Consider the following 24,356-nt stretch of genomic DNA (forward strand, 5'->3'; position numbering starts at 1 on the left):
GCAGTCAGCGATTTTTGGTTTGACCCGACCACAATTAGCGCAGACAAACAGGTTAGGGCAGTTCTCCAGAAAAACAGGACCGCATTTACAAGTCATAAACATGACTGTGGCAGGATGGCTGGTTCGGTTCAAATAACAGGACCTGACCCTAGACCCCAGAAGCAATATGGATTTCCCCAAGAGGCAGAGGGAGAAATCTCAAAAGTTATTGATAGTTTATTAGAACAAGGCGTACTTAGATCAGTAGCCTCTACTAATAATGCCCCGATTTGGCCAGTGAGAAAGCCCGATGGATCATGGCGACTGACCATCGATTACCGGGAACTCAACAAAGTCACCCCCGCAGCAGCCCCCATAGTAGCCACAAGTCCCGAGACCATGCTCAAACAGGGACTCAACTCACGATATTTTACGGTTTTGGACATCAGTAACGGATTCTGGTCCATTCCATTGGCAAAAGCGTGCCAGTACAAATTTGCCTTCACTTTTAAAGATTAGCAGTACACGTCGACATGCCTTCCACAAGGATTCCACAACTCCCCCTCCGTTTTCCACCGACAGCTGGCCAATGGTTTATCAAAATGTTCTCGCCCCGAATGTCTGGTCCAGTATGTAGACGACCAATTACTGCAGACAGACACCAAGGCAGAGCACATCGCGCTTCTGTCCGAACTCCTGGAACTCCTACAGTGAATTGGATGTAAAGTGAACCCCAAGAAAGCCCAAATTTTGGAAAACAAAGTGGTATATTTGGGAACGATTATCACGCATGGTAAACGCGAGATCGAGCATAAAAGAATTGACTCGATTGTCAAATTGCCCCTTCCCCAGAATGTTTCCGCCCTCCTGTCGTTTTTAGGACTGGTTGGCTACTGCCGAAACCATATTGATGGTTTCGCCACCAAAGCAGCACCCCTCTCGGAACTCCTAAAGAAAGGAGCCCCTTGGGAATGGCTTCCGCGGCACACGGATGCTGTAGATGTTTAAAAGCACGCACTCATTGCAGCCCCCGCACTACAGGTTCCAGGTCCGCTTTCCCCCTATGCTATAGAGATAGCTAGTACAGATCGTACCCTTTCGGCCGTGCTCCTCCAGGAATGGCACAAACAGTTAAGTCCTGTGGCTTACGCCTCCAGAGTTTTAGATCCTGTGGAGCAGGGATTTTCGGCCTGTGAAAGGCACCTGCTCGCAGTTTTCTGGGCAATTCAATACTTTTCATATATCACCGGACTAAACCCCATCACAATCCTCACGGAGCACACCCCCACCCAACTTTTACTAGATGGACGACTTAAGGACGGTACAGTAAGCCAGATCAGAGCAGCCAGATGGACCCTTCTTTTGCAGGGACGGGACTTCACTGTTAAAAGGACCAAGACCCACACTTTCCTAGCCGACAACCTTCAGTACCCAGGCATCCCCCACGAATGTGAAATCATCTCACCGCACCAGAACACAGGCCCCTTTATCGCGGAAACACCCACCAAAAAGATAGGTAGTTCACCCCAGAGCCCCCAGCACACAGACACGTGCGCACCCTTGAGAATATATGTGGATGGTTCTTCCACTATATTAAACGGGAAGCGCATTACAGGATGTGGCATCTATGTTGAGGACGCGCAGGGACGCGCCCTTGAAGAAATCTCGTTAAAATTGCCAGGACACTTAGGCACGCAGGCGGCAGAACTAGCAGCCATTGCATACATTGAGATCACCCAGATTCCTTCCCCAGCCCAGCAGACATATACTCGGACAGCCCCTATGTCTGTAACAGCCTCACAGAATTCCTACCCCTGTGGAAAGCAAGAAGATTTGTTTCCGCGGACGGAAAACCCCTCCCTTCAGCCCCATTGCTCCGGCACATTTTGGACAAAGCACAGGACAGGTCATTTGGTATCATTAAAGTACGAAGTCACCACCGTTCCTCCCCACCTGGAAATGTAAAAGCCGACGCACTGGCTAAAGCAGGTTCCAGACATGGATATTTTTGGAACCCCCCCGAAAGCGTCCCAGTGAATGCAGTTCAGGTCTCACAGACAAATATCGAAGATTTAGCGCAGGCCCAGAGCAAGATAGTAATCTCAGGGAGATTTTAAAAGGAAAATTTCCAGCCCCATACGATAGGTTTAGAAATGCACTGACCACACATGACAGTATGGTCCTAAAAGACACCCTTTATGTGGTTCCTGAACAGGACAGGAATCAGCTTATTTGTTTGTTCCATGATGGTCATGGGCATCAGGGAATTGACCCCACTACAGCCCACCTCAGGCAGCTCTGTTGGTGGCCGAATTTAAAGGAAGACGTCACGCACTATGTTGAAAATTGCCTTATCCGTGCCCAAAACAATCCGGACAGATATGCGAGGAAAGCTCAGCTTAACCACACCTGCCCCGTTAATGGCCCCTGGACTAACCTCCAGATTGATTTTATAGGACCATTGCCCCCTTGCAGGAATGATCACAAGTATGTGTTAGTTGTTATAGACACGTTTACGAAATGGGTAGAAGCATTCCCATCTAGAACAAACATGGCAAAGACTACAGCTAAGATTTTAACCCACCACATCTTTACGAGATGGGGACTCCCCCGCAGTATTTTACGGGACGTGTCATGAAGAACGTCCTCACGATATTTGGCATTACCCAAAAATTCCACATCGCATACCACCCCCAGTCAAGTGGTATCGTGGATCGAATGAACCAGACCCTAAAAGCAACCCTCAGGAAAATGGTCCAACAAAACAGCACCACTTGGGAGTCAGTCCTCCCTCTTGCACTAATGTTTTTGCGTAACACTGTTTTGACATCCACAGGATACACCCCACACACTCTCATGACCGGACGCCCCATGAAAGGCACAGAATTTTTATTAGGACTTGACTTCACCAGCCCCGAAGTGACGGCCCTCACACACGAGAATGCAGTGAAACAATTAGTAGAGAATGTAAAAACGGCTCAGCTAGCAGCCGCAGTAAAATTAGGCACCAGGAAGAAACAGAGCAAGGCCTGTTTCGACAAGACATTGCATGCGACTGAGTTTGATGTAGGACAGCAGGTCATGCTCTCCATTTATAACCCCAGCACGTTCCTGTCACCTAAGTATTCGGGTCCATACTCCGTTGCGGACAAAGTAAGCCCCTCTGTTTATAAGATTAGGTACCCCAACGGGAAGACCGCGTGGTTTCATATTAACCAGCTCAAGGCATACGGCTCGCAGTCTAACCACGCACACCACGTCATGCTCGATGCAGCAGACCATGCCCCGCCCACAGCCAACATATCCCTACCCTCCCCCAACATGTCCACCCCATCCACGGACTCGACCTCGACTCCACCCCGAACTCTAGACTCCGCCCTGGAACGCCCACAGACAGCAGCAACAGTGACTGTGACACAGACAATAGCCACAGCACGCCTCCCTACTACCCCCATGCTACAGGCCCCACACCCAGTGAATCTGAACACGATTTGAGTGATCCCTTTCTGATCACATTCCTTAACAAACCTCACCAAAGACCACGGCCCTACGATGACGACCCCCATTCCATCTCCACAGAATTAGACACACCTATTTGGCACCGTGACAATTCGTACACACTCGTCTGAAACGACGAGATGGACCCTAAGTCACACCATGCAGCTTTAGCAACCCTCATCCATTCAAGAGTATGGCATCCGGGAGAGATGATGACATTGAGTCTGACTCCCAAAACGAGAACCCCTTTGCGACCCTGTTCGCAACTGATAACTGAGGTGTCCAGATGATGTTTTAAAAGGAACCGCTTGGGAGAGAGGGTGTCCTTTCTGATGGAACCTGCACCATGTTTGTTGAATGTTTGTTCGATTAGTGTTGTTGTTAAGTGTTGTGTGTAAACTCGGAAAGTTTTTCATGGCCCCACGTCACCATTCCTTTAACGCCCCCCCGGCTGTTAATGGAACAAGTTTGTCCCAGACAATAGTTCAGAGGAACAAGTCTGTCGACAGAACCCGACTCATAGTTGCTCTCCTAATTCGAAAGGCAGCCCCCCACGACGACCACATTCTTACCCGTTCTTGTCGGTTGCTCAGGCAGTGGAGAAACGGCATTGGTCCCCGCCCTGCCTGAGGACCCCCCCTCTGGTCAGCTGCTCTCGGGTAGATCACATACGGCATTGATCACAGTCCTACCCGGGGATTCCATCCAAATCTTACCCGCCGCGGCCCATACTCACCCCATTTTGGCTTGTTACGTTCAAAATTCTTTTGTTTGGTTTTGGCAACCCTTCGGTTGCTTCTCTATGCTATTTCCATCCTCAAACACTGGGATGGTAAATCACACAGGCTGCGAGACGGCTCGCAGTACGGCAATCTTAGATGTCTAGTCCAAATATTCATTTTTTGGTTTTTTTAAATGAGGGAAATTGGCACGAAAAGACAGACATGCTAACGTACAAGATATTAAACAAGATAGTTACAGAAACTATGCTTGATCCACAGAATTCCAGAAGCTCCAGGAAGAGAGAAGAGACGAAAAGGAAGAGAACAGAAGAGAGAAGAGAACAATGAAGACATCATACGTGTTTTTCGTTACCATTATAATTTGTATTCGGTTACGCGCGATCGCGAACCCCTGACCCCAACTCCCCCGGCCGTCAATTATTCACTTCCCCATAGCACCCAGAGCCCAATGACAAGTAACAGCACACCATCATGGTGTGATAGGTTTATAACGTGGTACTCCCTTTCATATGTCATTGAATCCCTTTTAGCATTGGAGATATTCTGCAGCATCGTGCAGACTATCCGCATGAGAAAATGGCGAAGGAGAGCCTACTGCTCTTGCACCCCGGTATACAGGATAAGATCCCCTATTTTCGGTCTTCGCCAGGCCCCCGAACCCCTTGATCTACAATCAAGGACATTAGTTTTGCGTCATTTGTAAATGAAGAAATATGTCTCATTTGCAACTGAAAGATTGTCCAACTCTGTGCTTGACCACCAAGCCAGAGGAAAATGTGAATGCTGCCATTATTTTTGTATTGTTAGGAAGTTAATATGATTGGATGTTTAAGTGAGTGTAGTTTATGGAAGATAGTTAGAGGTACCGCTTTTTATATATGTTGTACTGCATGTCCCTGTTGTGACATAGCGCCACTTAGAATTGTCAGTTAAAATGTTCTTGCATAGTTATGGTCAGTGTAGAGGCCATGGAAGAGTGCTCGCTGGGTCAGGAAGTGAAGACGACGCAGTTATGTGATCCTTCACGCTTCGCGTTAGGGATCACAAGGAGGGTGTGTATCCACCTGGGTTGGCCACTTCCCGACTTTAAAATGGAGATCCGCTAAGAATGCAGGGAAATTCAGCCAACGCAGGAAAAACAAGCAGGTGCAAAGTTTCCTGTAATCAGAACTTGCAGGAACCCAGACAGCACTGAAACTAACAACCATCAACATATTAATGAGCGATCCCCGGGAACAATTGGAAACAGCTAAGGTAAACAAGGCCAAGCCAGACTCCTCGCCGCCAACAGGAGCCAAGACAAAGGAAGGCCAACGGAACTGCCCAGCAATCAGGGAACAGCTCCAGTATTGGAGAAATCGATCCAAGTGATCAGAACTTAGTCCAATCACTTGGAACCAGGTACGGGGTCCGCCCAAAAGGGCGTGAAGCCCTTGGGGACTATATAGAGTCCCCAAGTTCAATTTATCCTTCTTGGCAGGGTCTCTCAGCAGCTCGAAACAACCCTTGACCGTGACCCGCCTAGTAGCTGCACCAACCAAGTAAGTCTCCAGTCAACGCACGCTACGAGATAGGCGCTCCTAGCTACCAGTCTATACCAGCTTTGTTTCTCTCCCCACAGATACTACCAGACCAGTTGAATTTTGGTAGCACAGTGGTCAGCACTGTTGCTTCACAGTGCTAAAGTCCCAGGTTTGATTCCCTGTCTGTCACTGTCTGTGGGGAGTCTGCACGTTCTCCCCGTGTCTGCTTGGGTCTCCTCCGCGAAGTGCTCGGGGTCGCGACCCGCAGATGGGTCACGGGTGGGTGTCGGGAGGGTCCGGATCGCGCAAATTTGCGTGCAGCAGCCGGCTGCTAATAACTCCGGCTGCAAGCGGCCTTAAAATGGCCGCGAACATATAAACAGATGCGGCCTCACTGCGCATGCACGCGATGATTGGGCACTCATGCGCAGTGCGGCCGCTTTTTTAAAAAATAGCCGCAACTGTTTGTTTTACAAGTTCGGGGTAGTTTTATTCATTTATTTTATTCATTTTTTTTTACAAGTTTGGGGGGGTTTATTTGATAAAATTGTATAGGGAAAAAATGCAAAACTTTGGACAGGTGGAGTCTCCATACTTTCCAACACCGGAAGGCTTCACCTTCATCTAACAGGTTCCATTGGAGGAGCGTGTATAAGAGCCAAAGGGACCCAAAACCATTTCCTCCATTTTCTTCAGCAGCAAACAAGGTAAGAGAAAATGGTGGGTTGCAAAGTTCAGCCGGCGTGGGCCGCGAAGGTCGGCCGGGTTGGGTCCCGAAGGTTGGCCGGTTGGTAAAAATGGGTCCCCGGAAAAAAGTTTGAAGAATGCTGGACTGGGGGATTTTCACAGTAACTTCATTGCAGTGTTAATGTAAGCCTACTTGTGACAATAATAAAGATTATTATTATTACTTTCCAGCACTTACTATTTTTGTTTCAATAACAGTTGCTTTTACAGCAAAACCAGAATTTTCTGCTTTTATGTTAAATTTTCAACATTTATACCCACCCAATATTGTTCAAAACAATAAAACTGTCAGAGATATTAAGCTTGCCCTTACAGCCTTACACTGTCAAATTTCCAAGTGTAGCTACTTCCACCGATATCCATCCAAAAACGTACATTTCTTCCAAGCTATTGCATTTGTTTTAAGGATTGGTTTACATTGTGTTTACTGCATTAAGGCATTAAAGAACAACCACTTGCATTTATTATCATCTTTGACATACTAAAACTTTCCTAGAGGGGAGCTTTTCTAGCCTGAGGGAGCTGGAGGTGAAATTTGGATTGGTGAGGGGAAATTAATTCAGGTACTCCACCTTCCTGCTCCTACTACCAAGGGGGATACAGGACAGGGTAGTTTTTAGAGTGTGGGTGGGAGAAGGGAGGGTCTCTGAAGGAACTCATGGGGTCAGAGGAGACGCAGACCAAGGAGCTGAAGCGCAAGTGGGAGGAGGAGTTGGGAGGAGAGATGGAGGATGGTCTCTGGACGGACGCGTTGAGTAGAGTCAACGCGTCCACAACATGTGCCAGGCACAGCCTGACAAAATTCAAGGTCGTTCACCGGGTCCACATGACAGTGGCCCGGATGAGCAGGTTCTTTGGAGTAGAGGATAGGTGCGCAAGGTGTGCGGGAGGGCCAGCGAACCATGTCCATATGTTCTGGGCATGCCCGAAGCTTAGGGGATTCAGGCAGGGGTTTGCGGAGGTTATGTCCAAGGTGTTAAAAACAAGGGTGGCACCGTCCAGAGGTGGCGATTTTCGGAGTGTCAGAAGACCCGGGAATCCAGGAGGAGAAAGAGGCAGACGTTCTAGCCTTTGCTGCCCTGGTAGCTCGTAGACGGATTCTATTAGCTTGGAGGGACCCAAAGCCCCCGAAGTCGGAGACCTGGCTAACTGACATGGCTAGCTTTCTCTGTTTGGAGAAAATCAAGTTCGCCTTGAGAGGGTCAATGTTAGGGTTCGCCCGGAGGTGGCAGCCGTTCATCGGCTTCTTTGCGGAAAATTAACCGTCAGCAGAAGGGGGGAGGGGCTGGAGGTTAGATTAGTTTAGAGTAGGGGTTAGTAAAGGTGGGACCTGTAAGGGAGGAAGACGGCTTTTGCACTATGTTTATAAATTCAGGTACATTGTTTATTTTGTTGTTGTTGTGTAACCATAAAAACCTCAATAAAATGTTCCGAAAAAAAAGGAGGAAACTTCCTCGCCATATTCACCCTGCCAACACCCCTCATGATCTTAAAGGTTTTGATCAAGTTGCGTTTTTCTCTTTTAGACTCTAGTGGATACAAACTTAACCTCTCCAACCATTCCTGGTATTGGTCTAGTAAACCTTCTTTGAACTGCTTTTAACACATTTACATCTTACCTTAAATAAAGAGACAAAACTGTACATAATACTCCAGGTGTGGTCTCACCAATGCCCTGTATAATTGACACATAACCTCCCTATTTTTGTAATCCATACCAATCACAATAAATGATAACATTCTGTTAATTTTCCTAATTACTTGCTGTACTTGTATACTAGCCTTTTGTAATTCATGTACAAGGACACCCAGTTCCCTCTGCATCTCAGAACTCTGCAATCTCTCATAATTTAGATAATAAGTTTATTTTTTATTCTTCCTGCCAAAATGGACAATATCACATTTGCTCACATTATATACTCCAATTGCCAGATCTTTGCCCATTCGCTTAACCTATTTATGTTTTTTGTAACCTCCTTTTGTACTCTTCACAATTTACTTTACTACCTATCTTTGTGTCGTCAGCGAATTTAGTAACCATACCTTCAGTCCCTTCATCCAAGTCATTTACATAAATTGTACAAAGTTGAGGTCCCAGCACTGATCGACCCATTTATGCCAACTATGTTTCCTGTTAGTCAGCCAATCTTCAACCCATGTAAATATTTACCCCCTATACCATGAGCTTTTATGTTCCCCAATAACCTTTGATATGTCACCTTATCAAATTTCTGGAATTCTTAGTACAGTACATCTACCAGTTCTCCTTTATCCTGTGACCCCTTCAAATAACTCTAATAAATTGGTTAAACTTGATTTCCCTTTCACAAAATCATGTTGACTCTGCCTGATTGCCTTGATGTTTTCCAGGTGCCCTGTCATAACATCTTTAATAATGACTTCTACCATTTTCACTTACCATTTTCATTTGACAGATATTAGGCTAACTGGCCTGCAGTTTCCTGCTTTCTCTCTCCCTCCCTTTTTGAATAAAGGAGTTATATTTTCTGTCATTTAATCTAATTGAACCTTCCCTGAATCTATGGAATTTTGGAAAATTAAAACCAATGCATCAACTGTCTCATTAGCCACATATTTCAAGACCTTAGGGTGAAGTCCATCCAGTCCAGGGGACCTGTCCACCTGCAGCACCAACAATTTGCTCAATGCCACGTCCCTGGTAATTGTAATTTTCAAAACTTCCTCCCTTCATTCCACTTGCTGATTTACAGCTATTTCTGGGATGTTACTTGCGCCCTCTATACTGAAGACAGATATAAAATACCCTTTCAATTCATCCACCATACCCCTACTTTCCATTTAGAATTTCCCAGATGCACTTTCTGCAGGACCAATATTCACTTTGTTAACTCTTATTTAAATATCTATAGAAACTCTTTCTGTCCATCTTTGTTTTGCTGGTGGGCGGCATGGTGACACAGTGGTTAGCACTGCTGCCTCACGGCGCCGAGGACCTGGGTTTGATCCCGACCCCGGGTCACTGTCCGTATGGAGTTTGCACATTCTCCCCGTGCCTGCTTCGGTCTAACCCCCACAACGCAAAGATGCACAGGGTAGGTGGATTGACCACAATAAATTAACCCTTCATTGGAAAAAAGAATTGGGGTACTCTAAATTTCTTTTTAAAAAGATCTATAATTTGCTGGCTAGTTTTTTCTCATACTCCAGTTTTTCCTCCCTTGTAATCTTTTTATCATTCTTTGACGTTCTTTATATTCTTTCCAATCTTGTAGGTTAGTGAGCAAGGGGGCCTGAGCATTAAACAATAGAGAATGGGTATGTCCTTCGTAAAGGAATGCAATAAAAAGACAAGGCTATATTATTCATATTCCTTATGGAGCAACACGAGATCTCAAATGTCTCTACTGATGTAGAGCAATATATTGTAACAGCTGATCGTCAGCTTTGTGTAGTGGATGTATCAGGGGAGAACAGTTTATGACTGACACACTACACCAAGCGTCTGTGGTCCCTTTACACCTTCCCCTTAACACAGGTGCCAATAACTTTGAGAGTAGGTCAGAAGAATCGCGTGTTGCAACATCTACAGAGGGATCTGAAATATTCAAATAGGTTGATAGTTTGCCCACATTTCTTACTGACGGTGTCACCTTTACAATTCGTTGTCCTTATCTTCTTATTTCCCAATCTTACCCAGACTGAAAATATAGCTGTATATTTATAATAAAACTACAGGAATAGTTAAACTGGAATCCTGTGATTTGGTTGGGTAGCTGTGATTGTTGAAAACATTCCTGATATGGCCTGTTGTGGGAGGAAAGGGCAATCTTGGAGTGAGTTGGATTCCAATGTTAGGAGCTCTTTAAAGAATAAGTCATTTTAAATAGGCGAGGTTTGATGATACGATGCCCCCCTGGTGTGATCTACTTCAGCGGTGTTTGACCTATGCACATTTGACCCTTCCAGTTAAAAGGGCAAATACTAACATGGAAAAAGTTCCCCCTGCCTATCAGACGCTATTTTTAGTTGGACCAACTGTCAGCCACGTCAGGAATCTTTTCACAAGCTGTCTCCAAACTAAACTGATGCACAGTCCCAACTATCTCTTTCAATCGACTTCTGCCCCGTCCAAAAACACCTCAGATATTTCAACCTTCAACTCCACCAATACCGGGAAATAGCATTCAACATCCCACCTGTGTGTCTGGGATAATAAACAGAAAATAATAGCCTGCAGCAGTCAAAAAGAGGGCATCCTCCAATTCGAGGTAAGGTCCTGCCTGGAAAGTTTTGCATTCGTTCTGCTGTTGTCTGGTGGTGGGGTCGGGAATCCAGTGGTATGTCTGAGGAGTTGGACAATCAGCCCGGATTATTGCCCCGCTTGTTTGAGATGTATGTGTGTGTGTGTGTGGGGGGGGGGGGGGGGGGGGCGGGGGGAGAGGAGCCTCACACAGCTCAAGGAGAAAGTGATGGCTCAAAAAGGAGAAAGTGACATGAGGCGGATCCAAAGGCCCGTTATAATTGTGGAGCTGCTTTTAGAAAGGTGACCCTTGTAGCTCTGGCTTTGTGCGTCTTTGTTGGACTGACTTACCTCTCGGAGTTGGACAAGGACTCGACAATAGTGAAAGCGCCAGGTCCAGTCCTGTGACTGTGACGCGACTGTCCCAAGAACGCAGCCAAACTGAGCTTTCAACAGCACTGACCCGCTGGAAGAGGCTGTCAGGCTACCGTAACTTTCAAACATTGATGCCGTGACTCACCCAGATGCAATCCACTCTAGACTTCAATGCTTATTCTTAGGAGATGATGCTCCTGTTGTTAATACTGCCAGCATCAATCAGCCTGGTCCCTGTGCTCTTTGAGGCAGTGCAACCTCAGTGTCCCAGGACGGTAACACAAGAATAGTTAATACTGCACATTATTCAGACAGTTAACTGTGGGGGTGTCTGCTGCAGTTTTCTTTTGCACTGTACTTTTTCCTATTTCAATAAATACCACCCAAAGTATAATATCCCAACCTCACTTGGCTGAGATTTTAGTGATACACTACTGTTCGCCAGATGTGAACTGTCAGATAATTTGCTCCCTTCCTATTTATTAATGTCCATTTCTGAAATAGCTGTGGAAATAACACGTAATCCTCCGCATAAAGGAACCAACAAGAATATCTAGCATGTTTTCGTGGCTTGGTGTAGTTGCTTTATCTAAGGGGAAACATATTTTCAAATGTTTTCAGACAGTACTGAGAATGTAACGTTGGTGTTTATTAAAGATTCACTCAGATCTGAGCGAACAGAGGCTCACGTGTTTATGTTCTGTGTCCCTGTAAGAGGTAACTAGGCAACATTGAAATGGACACTGAAAGATTATCCTGAGTGCGGCCATTAACAATGTTCTAGCGATAGAGTTCGTTCCATCTCTGCACTGTACGCTCTCCATATTCTGGATGTTTGGATTTAATTGTCTTTTCTCGTTTCTAGCGGGAAATCAAGCTTCCCTCTACACGATGTCCAAACGAAGCTCCAATGTCAAATCTATTCAGGTGAGATGAAAGTTCCTTAGAACTTGGCAGTTGGTAAATTGTTAGATGTGTGTCCAGAGGGGGGTGGGGAGGAATGACATTATGACTACCCTATCTTCCACTGTCCCATCTGGAGTTATCATTGACTGTCATGATGGCTGGCGGATGTTAACAGGTTGTTTTGTCTGATCCAATGCCAGGCCAACATAAACATCCCCATGGGCGCCTTTCTGCCTGGAGCTGGACATCCCAGTAAAAGAAAAGAGTGCACCTCAGAACCTGATGAGGTGAGTGGAAAAATGAATAATAGTAACAAAAGGGAGTGTCCACTTGCCAACTTATCAGTGCTCTCTTCGTTTGCAATATAAATTGTTACTAAGTTTACAATTGGTGTTCTTGTGAATCTATCCTGATAAGTGCATACCATCAAGCTTCGACAGCTTGTCAATTCTTTCCATGACTTCAGGACTTTATTACCCAAAAAGTACTCTTTTTTTGAAGGGTTGTACTATTGTAATGGAGAAAATATCACAGCCAATATGCAAGACCCCACAAACAGCAAAGTGACAATTACCAGATCATCTGTTTTTATTGATATTGGCTGACAGATAATTATTAGCTAGAACACTGGAGAGAATGTCCCCAAACCTCTTCAAATGGGTCTATGAGATCTTTTACACCCAACTGGGAGGAGAGACAGGGCCCCATGTTAACATCTCATCCAAATGGTAGAACTTCTGACAATGCAGTACTCTCTCAATGCTGCTGTGACATGTCAGCCTACATCAAAATCGAAAAGCAGCAACTCAGAGGCAAGGGTGCTACGAGTGAGCCATGCTGACAAGTAACTGCTAATTGTGGAACTATACCAATAGTTAAAGATTTGGTGTTGACTATGGTGCATTATGGAATTAGCCACAACTGCCAAAACATGGCAAGAAATAAAATATGATAGAAGATTTTACCTCACTCTATTATTCACTAATATGAAAGGATATTGGAACCATGCACGCCTGGTTTGAATAAAGTTTTCTTTTTAATCAACAATTTTAATATGTCTAACCTGACTGGGCTGTTGTCAGGAAAACCTTGGCCATATGCGAAATACTGCCTTGTCGAAGTTTGGGAAAGGAAATGCTACAGTTTACAAAATGAAACATCCTTTCATTACAGAGAACATGTGACAATACAGGAAAGAAAGACATGCATTTATTTAGTAATGTCCATGGCCTCAGGATAGACCAAACAGGATGAGTGGCACGGTAGCACTGTTGCTTCACAGCTCCAGGGTCCCAGGTTCGATTCCCGGTTTGGGTCACTGTTTGTGCAGAATCTGCACTTTCTCCCTGTGTCTGCGTGGGTTTCCTTCGGAGCTCCGGTTTCTATCCCACAAGTCTTAAAAGCCGTGCTGTTAGGTGAATTGGATATTCTAAATTCTCCCTCTGTGTACCCGAACAGGTGCCGGAATGTGGCGACTCGGGCTTTTCACGGTAACTTCATTGCAGTGCTAATGTAAGTCTACTTGTGACAACAAAGATTATTATTATTAATAACTGCTTTACAGCCAATGAGGTACTTTTAACATATAATCATCATTGCAACAAAGGAAACATAGCAGGCAATTTACTTGTTGCAATTTCTCACAAACAGCAATCAGATAGTCTGTTTTACCAACAGCTTGTATTTATCTTTAATCAGGACCTGGGTTCGATCCCAGCCCTGGGTCATTGTCGATGTGGAGTTTGCACATTCTCCCTGTTTCTGTGTGGGTCTCACTCCCACAAGGCAAAGATGTGCAGGGTAGGTGGATTTGCTATGCTAAATTGTCCCTTAATTGGAAAGATTAATAAAAAATATTATCTTTAATGTAATCAAATGTCCCAATTCGCTTCACAGGAACTCGATAAAACAAAAGTTAACATCACATGAAGAGATAATACAGTAGATGATCAATTGCTTGGTGCGAGAAGTACATTTTAAGGAGAATGTTTAAGGAGGAAAGGGAGGTAGAGAGCCACAAAACCTAATGGCGGGAATTCCAGAGCTTAGAGCCATGGCAGATGAAGGTACAGAGTTGTGGCAGGGTCAGGCAATGGAGAAATTTTCAGACAAGGAGGACTCTTTAATATTGAGTGTTATGGGCCAGGGCTTAGAGAACCCCAAAGTGTATCATGGAGTTCACCTGACCCACAACTTTTAATAGATTGTGGTATGGGGAGCACACGGTCCACTCTACAGGTGTGGTACAGCAGAAATGGAAAAGTATTTTTTAAAGCAAAACAATGTTTATTCTATGAACTCAAGTTAACCTTTTTAAAACATACAGTGAACATCTTAGCAACCATCAATTCAAATACAACCCCCAAAGAGTACAACACTAAGTAATGCTTATGCTGTCCTTTTAACATCCAGAAGACTTGCAAAAAACATAACCTTTAACAGAAGCACATCAGGTTAAAGTCACTACTGAAACATTTCTAATTCTGAATTCACCAAATGATTAAGAGATAGTATTTTCATGACAGAGAGATCAACAGTACATCTGCTCTGTCTGGCTTCAGCTCCAACACTGAAAACGAAACTAAAACACACCCTACACCAAACAGCCTAAAATGAAAGTAAAAAGCTGACAGACAGCCCAGCTCCACCCACACTGTGACATCACTGATAAACACCCATTTCTTAAAGGTACGTTTCTTAAACACCCATTTCGTAAAGGTACTCTCAAATGACACCTCCCTGCAAGAAAAAAAAATTAACCATCAACTTCAAGGTGGTTTCATTTTTCACCTTTTCACTATCCTTTAAGAAATGCACACAGTAAATATACTTTTTTGTTTCAAAAAACAACACACGCAAACAGGTATAATAATATAGTCCATTTTTATTTTCGTTCTACTTCCTCCAACTGAAATCCTTCTCGATTGACAGTCTCTTTGAACAAGAAGGTCTCTGCACGATCCGTCCATTTCTCTATGCCGCGTCATTTCTCTTTAAAGCCAGATACTTTAGTTCAATCTGATCACAGAGTCCCTTGTAATTCTCCAACACAGGAGCATTGGTTATCACAACTTTCAGGCAGTCAAATGCCTGTTGAAACTCTGCTGTCCATGAAATTGTTGACGTTTCTTCAGCAAGTCCATCAGTGTAGCAATCACGCTACAAAACTTTTGCATAAATGTTCGATCTAATCCACTCATGCTGTTATGGGTCCGGGTTTACAGAACCCCAATGTGTTTCATGGAGTTCAACCGACCCACAACTTTTAATAGATTGTGGTGTGGGAAGCACACGGCGTATTCTCCAGGTGTGATACAGCAGAAATGAACAAATGGTTTTTAAAACATTAAATCAATGTTTATTCTATGAACTCACGTTAACCTTTTAAAACTAAACATTGAATATCTTAACACCCATTACTTCAAAGATAACCCCAAAAGACTACAACACTAAATAATACTTCAAACTGTTCCTTTAAACATCCAAAAGACTTCAAACCTTCAAAAATAAGAAGACATTAGCTTACATTCAATATATTTATAGTCTTTGGATTGCAGGCATCAACAGACCAGCTCTGTGTTTCTTCCTGCAGCTCACAGCAAAACACACAGACACTCCCAGCTGCCTTCCCAAACTGAAACTCAGAAAAGCAGAAGTGAGCTCAGCTCCCCCCACCCTCTGACATCACTTCAGTAATATGATCAGCTCCATTTCTTAAAGGTACATTGCTTAAACATCCATTTCTTAAAGGTACTCGCACATGACACCTCCCCCAAGAAAAAAAATAAACCATCAACTTCAAGATGGTTTCATTTTTCACCTTTGCACCATCAATTAAGAAATGCACACAGTAAAAACACTTTACCAGTTCAAACAAAACAACACACACAAACAGGTATAATAATATAGTCCAATTTTTTTTCATTGTTCTTCTTCCTCCAATCGAAATCCTTTTCGATTGACAGCCTCTTTGAACAAGAAAGTCTCTGCACGATCCATCCATTCCTCTATGCCTCGGCATTTCTCTTTAAAGTTAGATACTTCAGTTCAATCTGATCACAGAGTCCCTTGCAACTCTCCAATACAGGAGCATCGGTTACCACAGCTTTCAGGCAGTCAAATGCATGTTGAAACTCCGCTGTCCATTGAAAGTTTTTTAAACGTTTCTTCAGCAAGTCCATCAGTGGAGCAACCATGCTACAAATGTTTTGCACAAAGGTACGATCAGATCCACTCATGCCAAGAAATCGCATTATTTCCCTTTGTCTTGAGGGTATCGGAAACTCCTCAAGGAAAGTGATTTGGGCTTTTCCAAATTCACTTCTGGCTAGGTTTATCACCAAACCCGCCACCTGAAGTCGAGTGAATAACTATCAGATGATGTAATATTCTTTCTATGTCTGGCTGAAAACTATCAGATCATAGATATATACTGTACAATTGGGTAATCCTGAAACAATTGTATTAGTTAACCGTTGAAATGTGACTGGGGCGTTTTTCATGCCAAATGGCATAACTTTGAATTGGTATATACCATTTGGAGTCACAAAAGCTGAAATCTCCTTCGCCCTTTCAGATAAAGGTACCTGCCAGTAACCTTTAAGTAAATCCAATTTAGAAATAAAAGCAGATTGTCCCACTTTCTCAATGCAATCCTCCAAACGTGGGATAGGATAAGAGTCCATTCTTGTAACTGCATTCACCTTTCTATAGTCCACAAACAACAGTTGGGTATCGTCTGGTTTAGGTACCATCACTATGGGTGAGCTCCATTGGCTGCAACCCACTTCAAGTATGCCATTTTTAAGCACACTCTCAATCTCTTTGTTAAACTGTGCCAATTTTAAAGGATTAAGTTCCTATCCATTGTTTGATAGGAACAGCATTTCCCACATCTACATCATGTATAGCCATTTTAGTACTTCCCAATTTATCTCTACAAACTTGCCCATGTGATATCAATAACTCTTTCAGGTCAGTTCATTTTTCCTCTGGAAGATAACTCAACAATTTATCCCAATTTTTAAGAACATCCTCATTTTCCACTTTAATTTGAGGTATGTCAAATTCGCAGTAATCTGGATTCGGTTTGTCACTTTGAGTCAGAATCATTAAAACCTCCTTTTTCTCTCCTTCCCTTTCAAAGTACCTTTTAAGCATATTCACATGACACACTCGGTGAGTCTTCCTTCTGAATGGTGTTTTTGCCACATAATTCAACTCACTTAATTTCCTTTCAATCTGATACTGTCCACAAAACCTAGCTTTTAAAGGTTCACCTACCATTGGTAACAACACTAAAACTTTATTTCCACTGGAAAAACTACAAACTTTGGATTTCTTGTCCGCCACCCGTTTCATCACATTTTGTGCAATTATCAAATGTTGTCTAGCCAATTCACCTGCTCTATTTAATCGTTCCCTAAAATTTGACACGTAATCCAAGTGTAACTTCCGATTTCTCACAAACCAATTTTTCTTTCATCAATGTAAGCGGTCTTCTTACCTCATGACCAAAAATTAGTTCAAAAGGACTAAATTTGGTTGACTCATTAGGTGTATCCCTAATTGCAAACAGTACAAATGGAATTCCTTTATCCCAATCCTCTGGATAATGTTGACAATAAGCCCTCAACATTGTCTTTAATGTCTGATGCCACCTTTCTAACACTCCCTGCGATTCTGGATGGTATGCAGTTGATTTAAATTATTTTATTCCTAAACTATCCATAACGTCTTTGAATAACTTTGAGGTAAAATTTGATCCTTGATCCGATTGAATTTCTGTGGGTATCCATATCTAGTAAAGAATTTAAGTAACTCCTTCACAATCTTTTTAGCTGTAATATTACGTACTGGAATGGCCTCTGGAAACCTAGTAGACACATCCATTATAGTCAAAAGATATTGATTCCTACACAATCAATTAGGACCCTTGTAAAAGATTCCTCAAAGGCTGGAATGGGTATTAAGGACGCTGGTTTTATCACTGTTTGAGGTTTCCCTATCATTTGACATGTGTGACATGATTGACAAAATTTAACTACATCTTTTTGTAGTCCAGGCCAATAAAAATGTTTCTGGATTTTAGTTTGCGTTTTCCTTACTCCCAAATGACCTTCCACTGGCACCTCATGTGCAACTCGCAACACCTCCTTTCTATACCCTACCGGCAATACTACTTGCTGAACTTCTGCCCACTTTTCATCCGCCTGCATATGTAAAGGTCTCCATTTTCTCATCAAGACATCACTTTTACGGTAATAACACTCTGGTATACACTCAGAATACTCTTCCATGTATGCTTTCTGATACATCCGTTTTATTTCTATACTTTCTGTTGTAACTCCGCCAATTTTCCTGAACTAAAAATATCCGCGCCATCCTCCACCTGTTCTTGTTCTTTTTCAACCATCTGATCAAAAATCGTTTCTGATAATCGCACTTCAACTTCATCTTCACTCTTTGATTTCTCCTCTTGTCTTAACCTGTGACTTTGCGACCTTGTTACTACACAATCTGGAAAAATCCCAGGATATTCGTCCTTCAACACCTCAGATGTTTGATTTTGCACTGACTTTTCAAACACAGTAGGCATCACTCCCACCTGCGATCCAGCTATATCATTACCCAAGATAAATGTATTCCTGGACAAGATAGTTTCTCTATTACTCCTACTACCACTTCACCACTCTTCACTGGACTTTCCAACCTTACCTTATACAATTGAACACTACCCCTCTCACCCTGAATCCCACATATTACCACCTTTTCTGGCAACATTCTTCCCAAACTACATAACTCCTCATCTCTTACCATTAAAGATTGACTAGCTCCCCTATCTCTTAAAATTGTGACTTCTTTACCTGCTCCTCCTGATACACATGAGTAAACTTTACCCACACAAGTAAATTATTTAAAGAGGTCTGGCACCTTCTTATCAATCACCTCGTGATCAGGCTGTACAATCTTTTGCACTTCCTTCGCTGCACTTGGGCTTTCCTTTACCACAAACCCCACTGTCTTATCCTGTTTTACCACATCAGCCTTCCCAGTGCTTCTCTTCAACCACCAATACTGTGACTTTACATGGCCTAGTTTGTTACAGTGAAAATATTTGAACCTTTTCATGTCTCTTCCACCCTCCTGGATTTCCTTTTTAGTCTGAGGTACACTCTCCTTATTATCTCCCACCAGATCACCTTTACCTTTACCACTTGAGTATTTCTCATGTCCCCAGTTTCTGTTCCTCACAGGCTGAAACTGATGTCGGAAACCAAGCTTTGATTTATGAACTAATTCATAATCATCCGCCATTTCCGCTGCTAATCTCGCAGTTTTAACCCTCTGCTCCTCCACATGTGCTCTCACTACATCAGGAATTGAACGTTTAAACTCCTCCAAAACTATAATTTCTCTGAGAGCTTCATACGTTTGGTCTATTTTCAAAGCCCTTATCCACCTATCAAAATTACTCTGCTTGATCCTTCAAACTCCATGTATGCTTGACCAAATTCTTTCCTTAAATTTCTAAACCTTTGTCTGTAGGCTTCACGCACTAGTTCATATGCACCTAAGATGTTTTTTTTCACCTCCTCATACGTCTCAGATACCTCTTCCGGTAGTGATGCAAACACTTCACTAGCCCTACCTATCAGCATTGTTTGAATCAGTAATACCTACATGTCCTGTGGCCATTTCATTTGTTTAGCCATCTTCTCAAATGAAATGAAAAAGGCTTCTACCTCCTTCTCGTCAAACCTTGGCAGTGCTTGGACATATTTAAATAGATCCCCACCAAGCCTTTGACTTTTTCGCATTTTGTCAGGTAATGTTAACTGCAATGGTTTTGCCAAATCTAACAGTCTGCTCTTAGTCTCTGTCCGCAAGGTACTGCATGTGACCGTCTCCACCCCCAAAAACTTCAGAGCCTCTGAAAGAGCCATTGTCCACAACACACTCCCCACTTAAACTAGAATACCACACCTGATAAGCAACCACAATATGCTCACTCCTCACTGTCTTAAAGTTCACTAAGCCAATCCAATAGATAGATAAACACCGATGATGGATGAACTGGACTTAGTGCAATTTAGACCACGGGCAGCAACATATTGGAAGACTTCATGTTTATGAAGAACAGAATATGGGGAGTCAGCCAGGAGTGCATTGGGATAATCAAACTGTAGAGGTAACAAATGCATGAATGAGGGTTTCAACAGCAGACAAGCTGAGGTGGGGCGGAGTTGGGTGGTGTTACAAAAATGGAAATAAGTAGTTAGCGATGGTGTGGATATGTGGTTGGAAGCTTACCTTGAAGTCAAATATGACACCAAGGTTGTGAACAGTCTGCTTGAGCCTCAGACACTTGGCAGGGAGAGAATGGAGTAGTTGACGGTAGAATAAAGTTTGTGGCAAAGAAAAAAAACATTTAGTGGAAATTGGCAGTCATCCAATTCTGGATGTTGGATAAGCAATTTGATAATTTGAAGACAGTGGCGGGGTCAAGAGAGGTGGTGGTGAGCTAGAGCTGGGTGTCATCAGTGTACATGCTTGACATTTTATTTTTGAATGTTGCTGCCAAGGGGCAGTGAGTGGATGTGAAATAGGAGAGGGCTGAGGAGTGATTACTTTTTAAACAAACAATTATCCCTCCTGAGGAGTGATTCTTGGGGAACACGAGAAGCAACTGTGTAGGATTGGGAAGAGAAGCCATTGTAGGTGGTTATATGGCTATGATTAGACAGATAACATTGGAAGCAGGTAATTGCAGTTCCATCCAGCTGAACGGCAGTGAGGAGCCATGGAGCAAGATGCTGTAGTAGTCAACCATGTCAAAGGCTGCTGAGAGGAGAGGAAGGCTAGGTTATTACAGCCACATAAAATATATTTTGTGCCTTTGATAAGAGTGATTTGGGAATTGTGGCAGGAGCATAAACTTGATTTGATGGAATTAAATCCAGGAAAGATAAATGTAGATTTGGAAGGTGACAACATGTTCAAAACTTTGGAGAGGAAAGGGAGGTCAAAGATGGGGCAGATGTTTGAAGGGTCAGGTGGAGTCAAAGTTTGGGATTTGCGGAATGGGTTGGTGGTAGTAGATTTGTAGGAGAGGGAAACAGTGCCGGAGAAAACATAATCATTAACAATATCTAATATGTGCTAACCGGGGGGCCAAGAAGAGCAGAAGCAGGATGAGAAGTTGGATGGTCATCAGTTTAGTGAGAATAGGCCAAAGGGTGAGAAGGTGAGTCTCATGAACAAGATGAGCTCGGAGAGGTCATGAAAAGTGACGCTAGAGAAAGGAGCAAGTTCAGGGATAGAGCAGGGAGGGACCTTAGAGAGGTTTAACCCTGTGAGAAGGGAGGGGAGATGGAAGAGACAGCTGATTGGCTGTCCTCAATTTTAGGGGCCAACAAATCAAAAAACTTATAATTCTCGTTGTTCAATGTGAGGATGGAGGGAACAGTAGAGAGAGGTTTAACAAGAAGGTTGGCAGTGTGGCAAAGAAATCAAGGCTTATCTTTACATTCCTGAATGATCCTTGAATAGCGTGCAGTTTTGGCAGGTGAGAGTATGACCTGATAATGCTTTATGCAGTTCGCCATATCTGGTGGGGAATGGCTAAACCAGCTTTAGTGATGTTGGTTGAGGAATGAATATTGTCCACTGGATAATACACCCCATTTCTTCTTTGAGGAACTCACCTCATCCGAAAGATGTACCTCTGGCAGTTCAGGACTTACTCAATTTTGCTCTGGAATGTCAGCTTAGATGTTGTGCTCAGATTTTGTATCTCTGTGGCACCTGCTGTGATTCAGAGGTGGGAGTGCTGCCACTGTGCCAAAACCCACACTATTCCAGGATGCAAAGACTTGAATTCACAACCTTCAGTGATGAGAGTACTATCAATGCACTAATGTAGGAGTGTAAGCATTGTTTATAGATTGACATTTAGACCAGGAAAAATCAGGGTATGAGATAAGGTGATACTGTATTCTTTTCTGAAGTTTGGTAATGGTTTCATCTGATACAGGGGGCGTGCAGTAAATCCGAGGAAAAGAAAGAACTGCCTGGAGCAGTGAAGTTACCAGGACCGGCAGTCAACCTCAAGCAACTTCAGGATGCCAAGAGTGACCTTAAATTTGTCCCCAAGGTTGAGTAAAAGGGATCGGGGCTTAGTTTCTGAAATGTCTATTACAATTGACTTTCACTTTGAGCCATCTCTGCTTATGCAGAATGGCAATGGGCAATCCCATGGCCCAACATTTTATACAGATTTACCGGCTTTGATAGAATAAACCAACAATTTGTACAAAACTCTCTTTGCTATTACCTCCAGTATTGTAATATCAATTTTTGCCTGACACTCATGCTGTTTTCTTAACAATGTAATGATAAAATATTATATTATAAAGTAATTACAATTTATTAAACCAGAAGTCTTGTTAAATTGAAAATTTTACCTTTTGGTATATCATGTTTTATTAGAATGTGTGAGTATTAAATAGTGAATGTTTTCATTAATGGTGTCTTCTTAGGTAGTTATAAAATGGAGTGTTAGAAATCGTTGTCAGTTATGAACAAATTCCTCATCCACAGCTTATTCCTCTGAAGCAAATCCACTGAGTAACGGCACAGCAATAAACACTGCACTCAAAGTCAAACTCCTACTTACATTTCCACTTGTTTGTTGTTCAATGTGGTGAGTGTGGACATAGCTCATATTACGAGACATCCTGGACCTTCAGGGTGAACACATCATCACCAATGTGATTGTTGGGATTATTTCATATCACGGCTGTAACAGTTATTTAAAGGGCATGAACTGTTCTAGTGACAGTAAAAAAACATCCAACACCACAGGTCATTAGTATCAGAGAACAAGGATACTTGTGAGAGATCAAAGGGCTGATTTTAATTCGGCCTGCCATGCAGAAACATAGAATATAGAAACATAGAAAATAGAAGCAGGAGGAGGCCATTCGGCCCTTCGAGCCTGCTCCACCATTCATTATGATCATGGCTGATCATCAAGTTCAATATCCTGATCCCGCCATCTCCAATATCCCTTTAGCCCCAAGAGCTATATCTAATTCCTTCTTGAAATTACACAACGTTTTGGCCTCAACTACTTTCTGTGGTAGCCATGATGTGGAGACGCCGGCGTTGGACTCAGGTGAGGAAGGAGCAGTGCTCCGAAAGCTAGTGTTTGAAACAAACCTGTTGGACTTTAACCTGGTATTGTAAGCGTTCTTACTTTCTATGGTAGCAAATTCCACAGATTCACCACTCTCTGGGTGAAGAAATTTCTCCCCACCTCAATCCTTAAAGGTTTACCCCTTATCCTCAAATTATGACCCCTAGTTCTGGACTCCCTCACCATCGGGAACATTCTTTCTGAATCTACCCTGTCTAATCCTGTTAGAATTTTGTAAGTTTCAATGAGATCCCTACTCACTCTTCTAAATCCCAATGAATATAATCCGAACTGGTTTAGTCTCTCCTCATTTGACAGTCCCGCCATCCCAGGAATCAACCTGGTAAACCTTCGCTGAATTCCCTCCATAGCAAGAACATTCTTTGTCAGATAAGGACACCAAAATGGCACACAATACTCTAGGTGTGGCCTCACAATTGCTCTATACAATTGCAGTTAAACATCTGTATTTCTATACTCAAATCCTCTCGCTATAAAAGCCAACATACCATTTATCTTCTTTACTACCTGTTGTACCTGCAAGTTTACTTTCTTTTTTATTTGTTTTCTTTTTATAAATTTAGAGTACCCAATTCATTTTTTCCAATTTAGCGTGGGCAATCCACCTACCCTGCACATCTTTGGGTTGTGGGGGCGAAACCCACGCAAACATGGGGAGAATGTGCAAACTCCACACAGACAGTGACCCAGAGCCAGGATCGAACCTGGGACCTCGGCGCCGTGATTGCGCCACCCGCGCGCGGGTTTACTTTCAGTGACTGATGCAAGAGGACACCAAGGTCTCACTGAGTATCAACCTTTCTCAATTTACACCCATTCAAATAAAAATCTGCCTTCCTATTTTTGCTACTGAGCGGATAACCTCACATTTATCCACATTATACTGCTTCTGCCATGCATGTGTCCACTCACTCAGCCTGTCCAAATCCTCCTGAAGCATCACTGCATCCTCTTCACAGCTCACCATCCCACCCAATTTTGTATCATCTGCAAAGTTGAAGATCATACATTTTAAATCTTTAGTATATAATGTGAACAGTTGGGGTCCTCGCACAGATCCCTGCGGTACCCCACTAGTCACTGCCTGCCAATCAGAAAAAGACCCATTTATTCCAACTTTTTGCTTCCCGTCTGCTAACCAA

The 24,356-nt window shown here is 43.2% G+C and overlaps 2 protein-coding genes across 3 annotated transcripts in view; one reads left to right on the top strand and one right to left on the bottom strand.

The window, feature by feature from the left end:
• gtpbp8 (GTP binding protein 8) overlaps positions 1 to 11,082 on the bottom strand; it is a 72,259-nt gene extending 61,177 nt beyond the window's left edge. The window contains exon 1 of the mRNA XM_072514063.1: positions 11,064 to 11,082. The gene's annotated coding sequence lies outside the window, so the exon portion shown is untranslated. The remainder of the gene's footprint in view (positions 1 to 11,063) is intronic.
• smpx (small muscle protein X-linked) lies at positions 10,521 to 22,456 on the top strand. Of its 2 annotated transcripts, none has more exons than XM_072514067.1 (4): positions 10,521 to 10,740; positions 11,953 to 12,014; positions 12,194 to 12,280; positions 22,030 to 22,456. In XM_072514067.1, exons 2-4 carry the CDS (start codon positions 11,979 to 11,981, stop codon positions 22,156 to 22,158), a joined length of 252 nt encoding a protein of 83 aa, XP_072370168.1. In that variant the 5' UTR covers positions 10,521 to 10,740; positions 11,953 to 11,978; the 3' UTR covers positions 22,159 to 22,456. The 2 variants fall into 2 exon arrangements, with proteins under 2 accessions (XP_072370168.1, XP_072370169.1); XM_072514068.1 differs by lacking the exon at positions 10,521 to 10,740 and adding an exon at positions 11,272 to 11,362.
• Positions 22,457 to 24,356: the final 1,900 nt, after the last annotated feature.

Source organism: Scyliorhinus torazame, chromosome 8 (genome assembly GCF_047496885.1).
Source record: "Scyliorhinus torazame isolate Kashiwa2021f chromosome 8, sScyTor2.1, whole genome shotgun sequence".
Classification (NCBI taxonomy): Eukaryota; Metazoa; Chordata; class Chondrichthyes; order Carcharhiniformes; family Scyliorhinidae; genus Scyliorhinus; species Scyliorhinus torazame.

Coding starts and splice junctions, on each gene's coding strand:
- smpx (XM_072514067.1), top strand. CDS start 11,979: ATGTCCAAACGAAGCTCCAATGTCAAATCTATTCAG. Junction 12,015..12,193: donor CCAATGTCAAATCTATTCAG/GTGAGATGAAAG, acceptor ATCCAATGCCAG/GCCAACATAAACATCCCCAT. Junction 12,281..22,029: donor GCACCTCAGAACCTGATGAG/GTGAGTGGAAAA, acceptor CATCTGATACAG/GGGGCGTGCAGTAAATCCGA.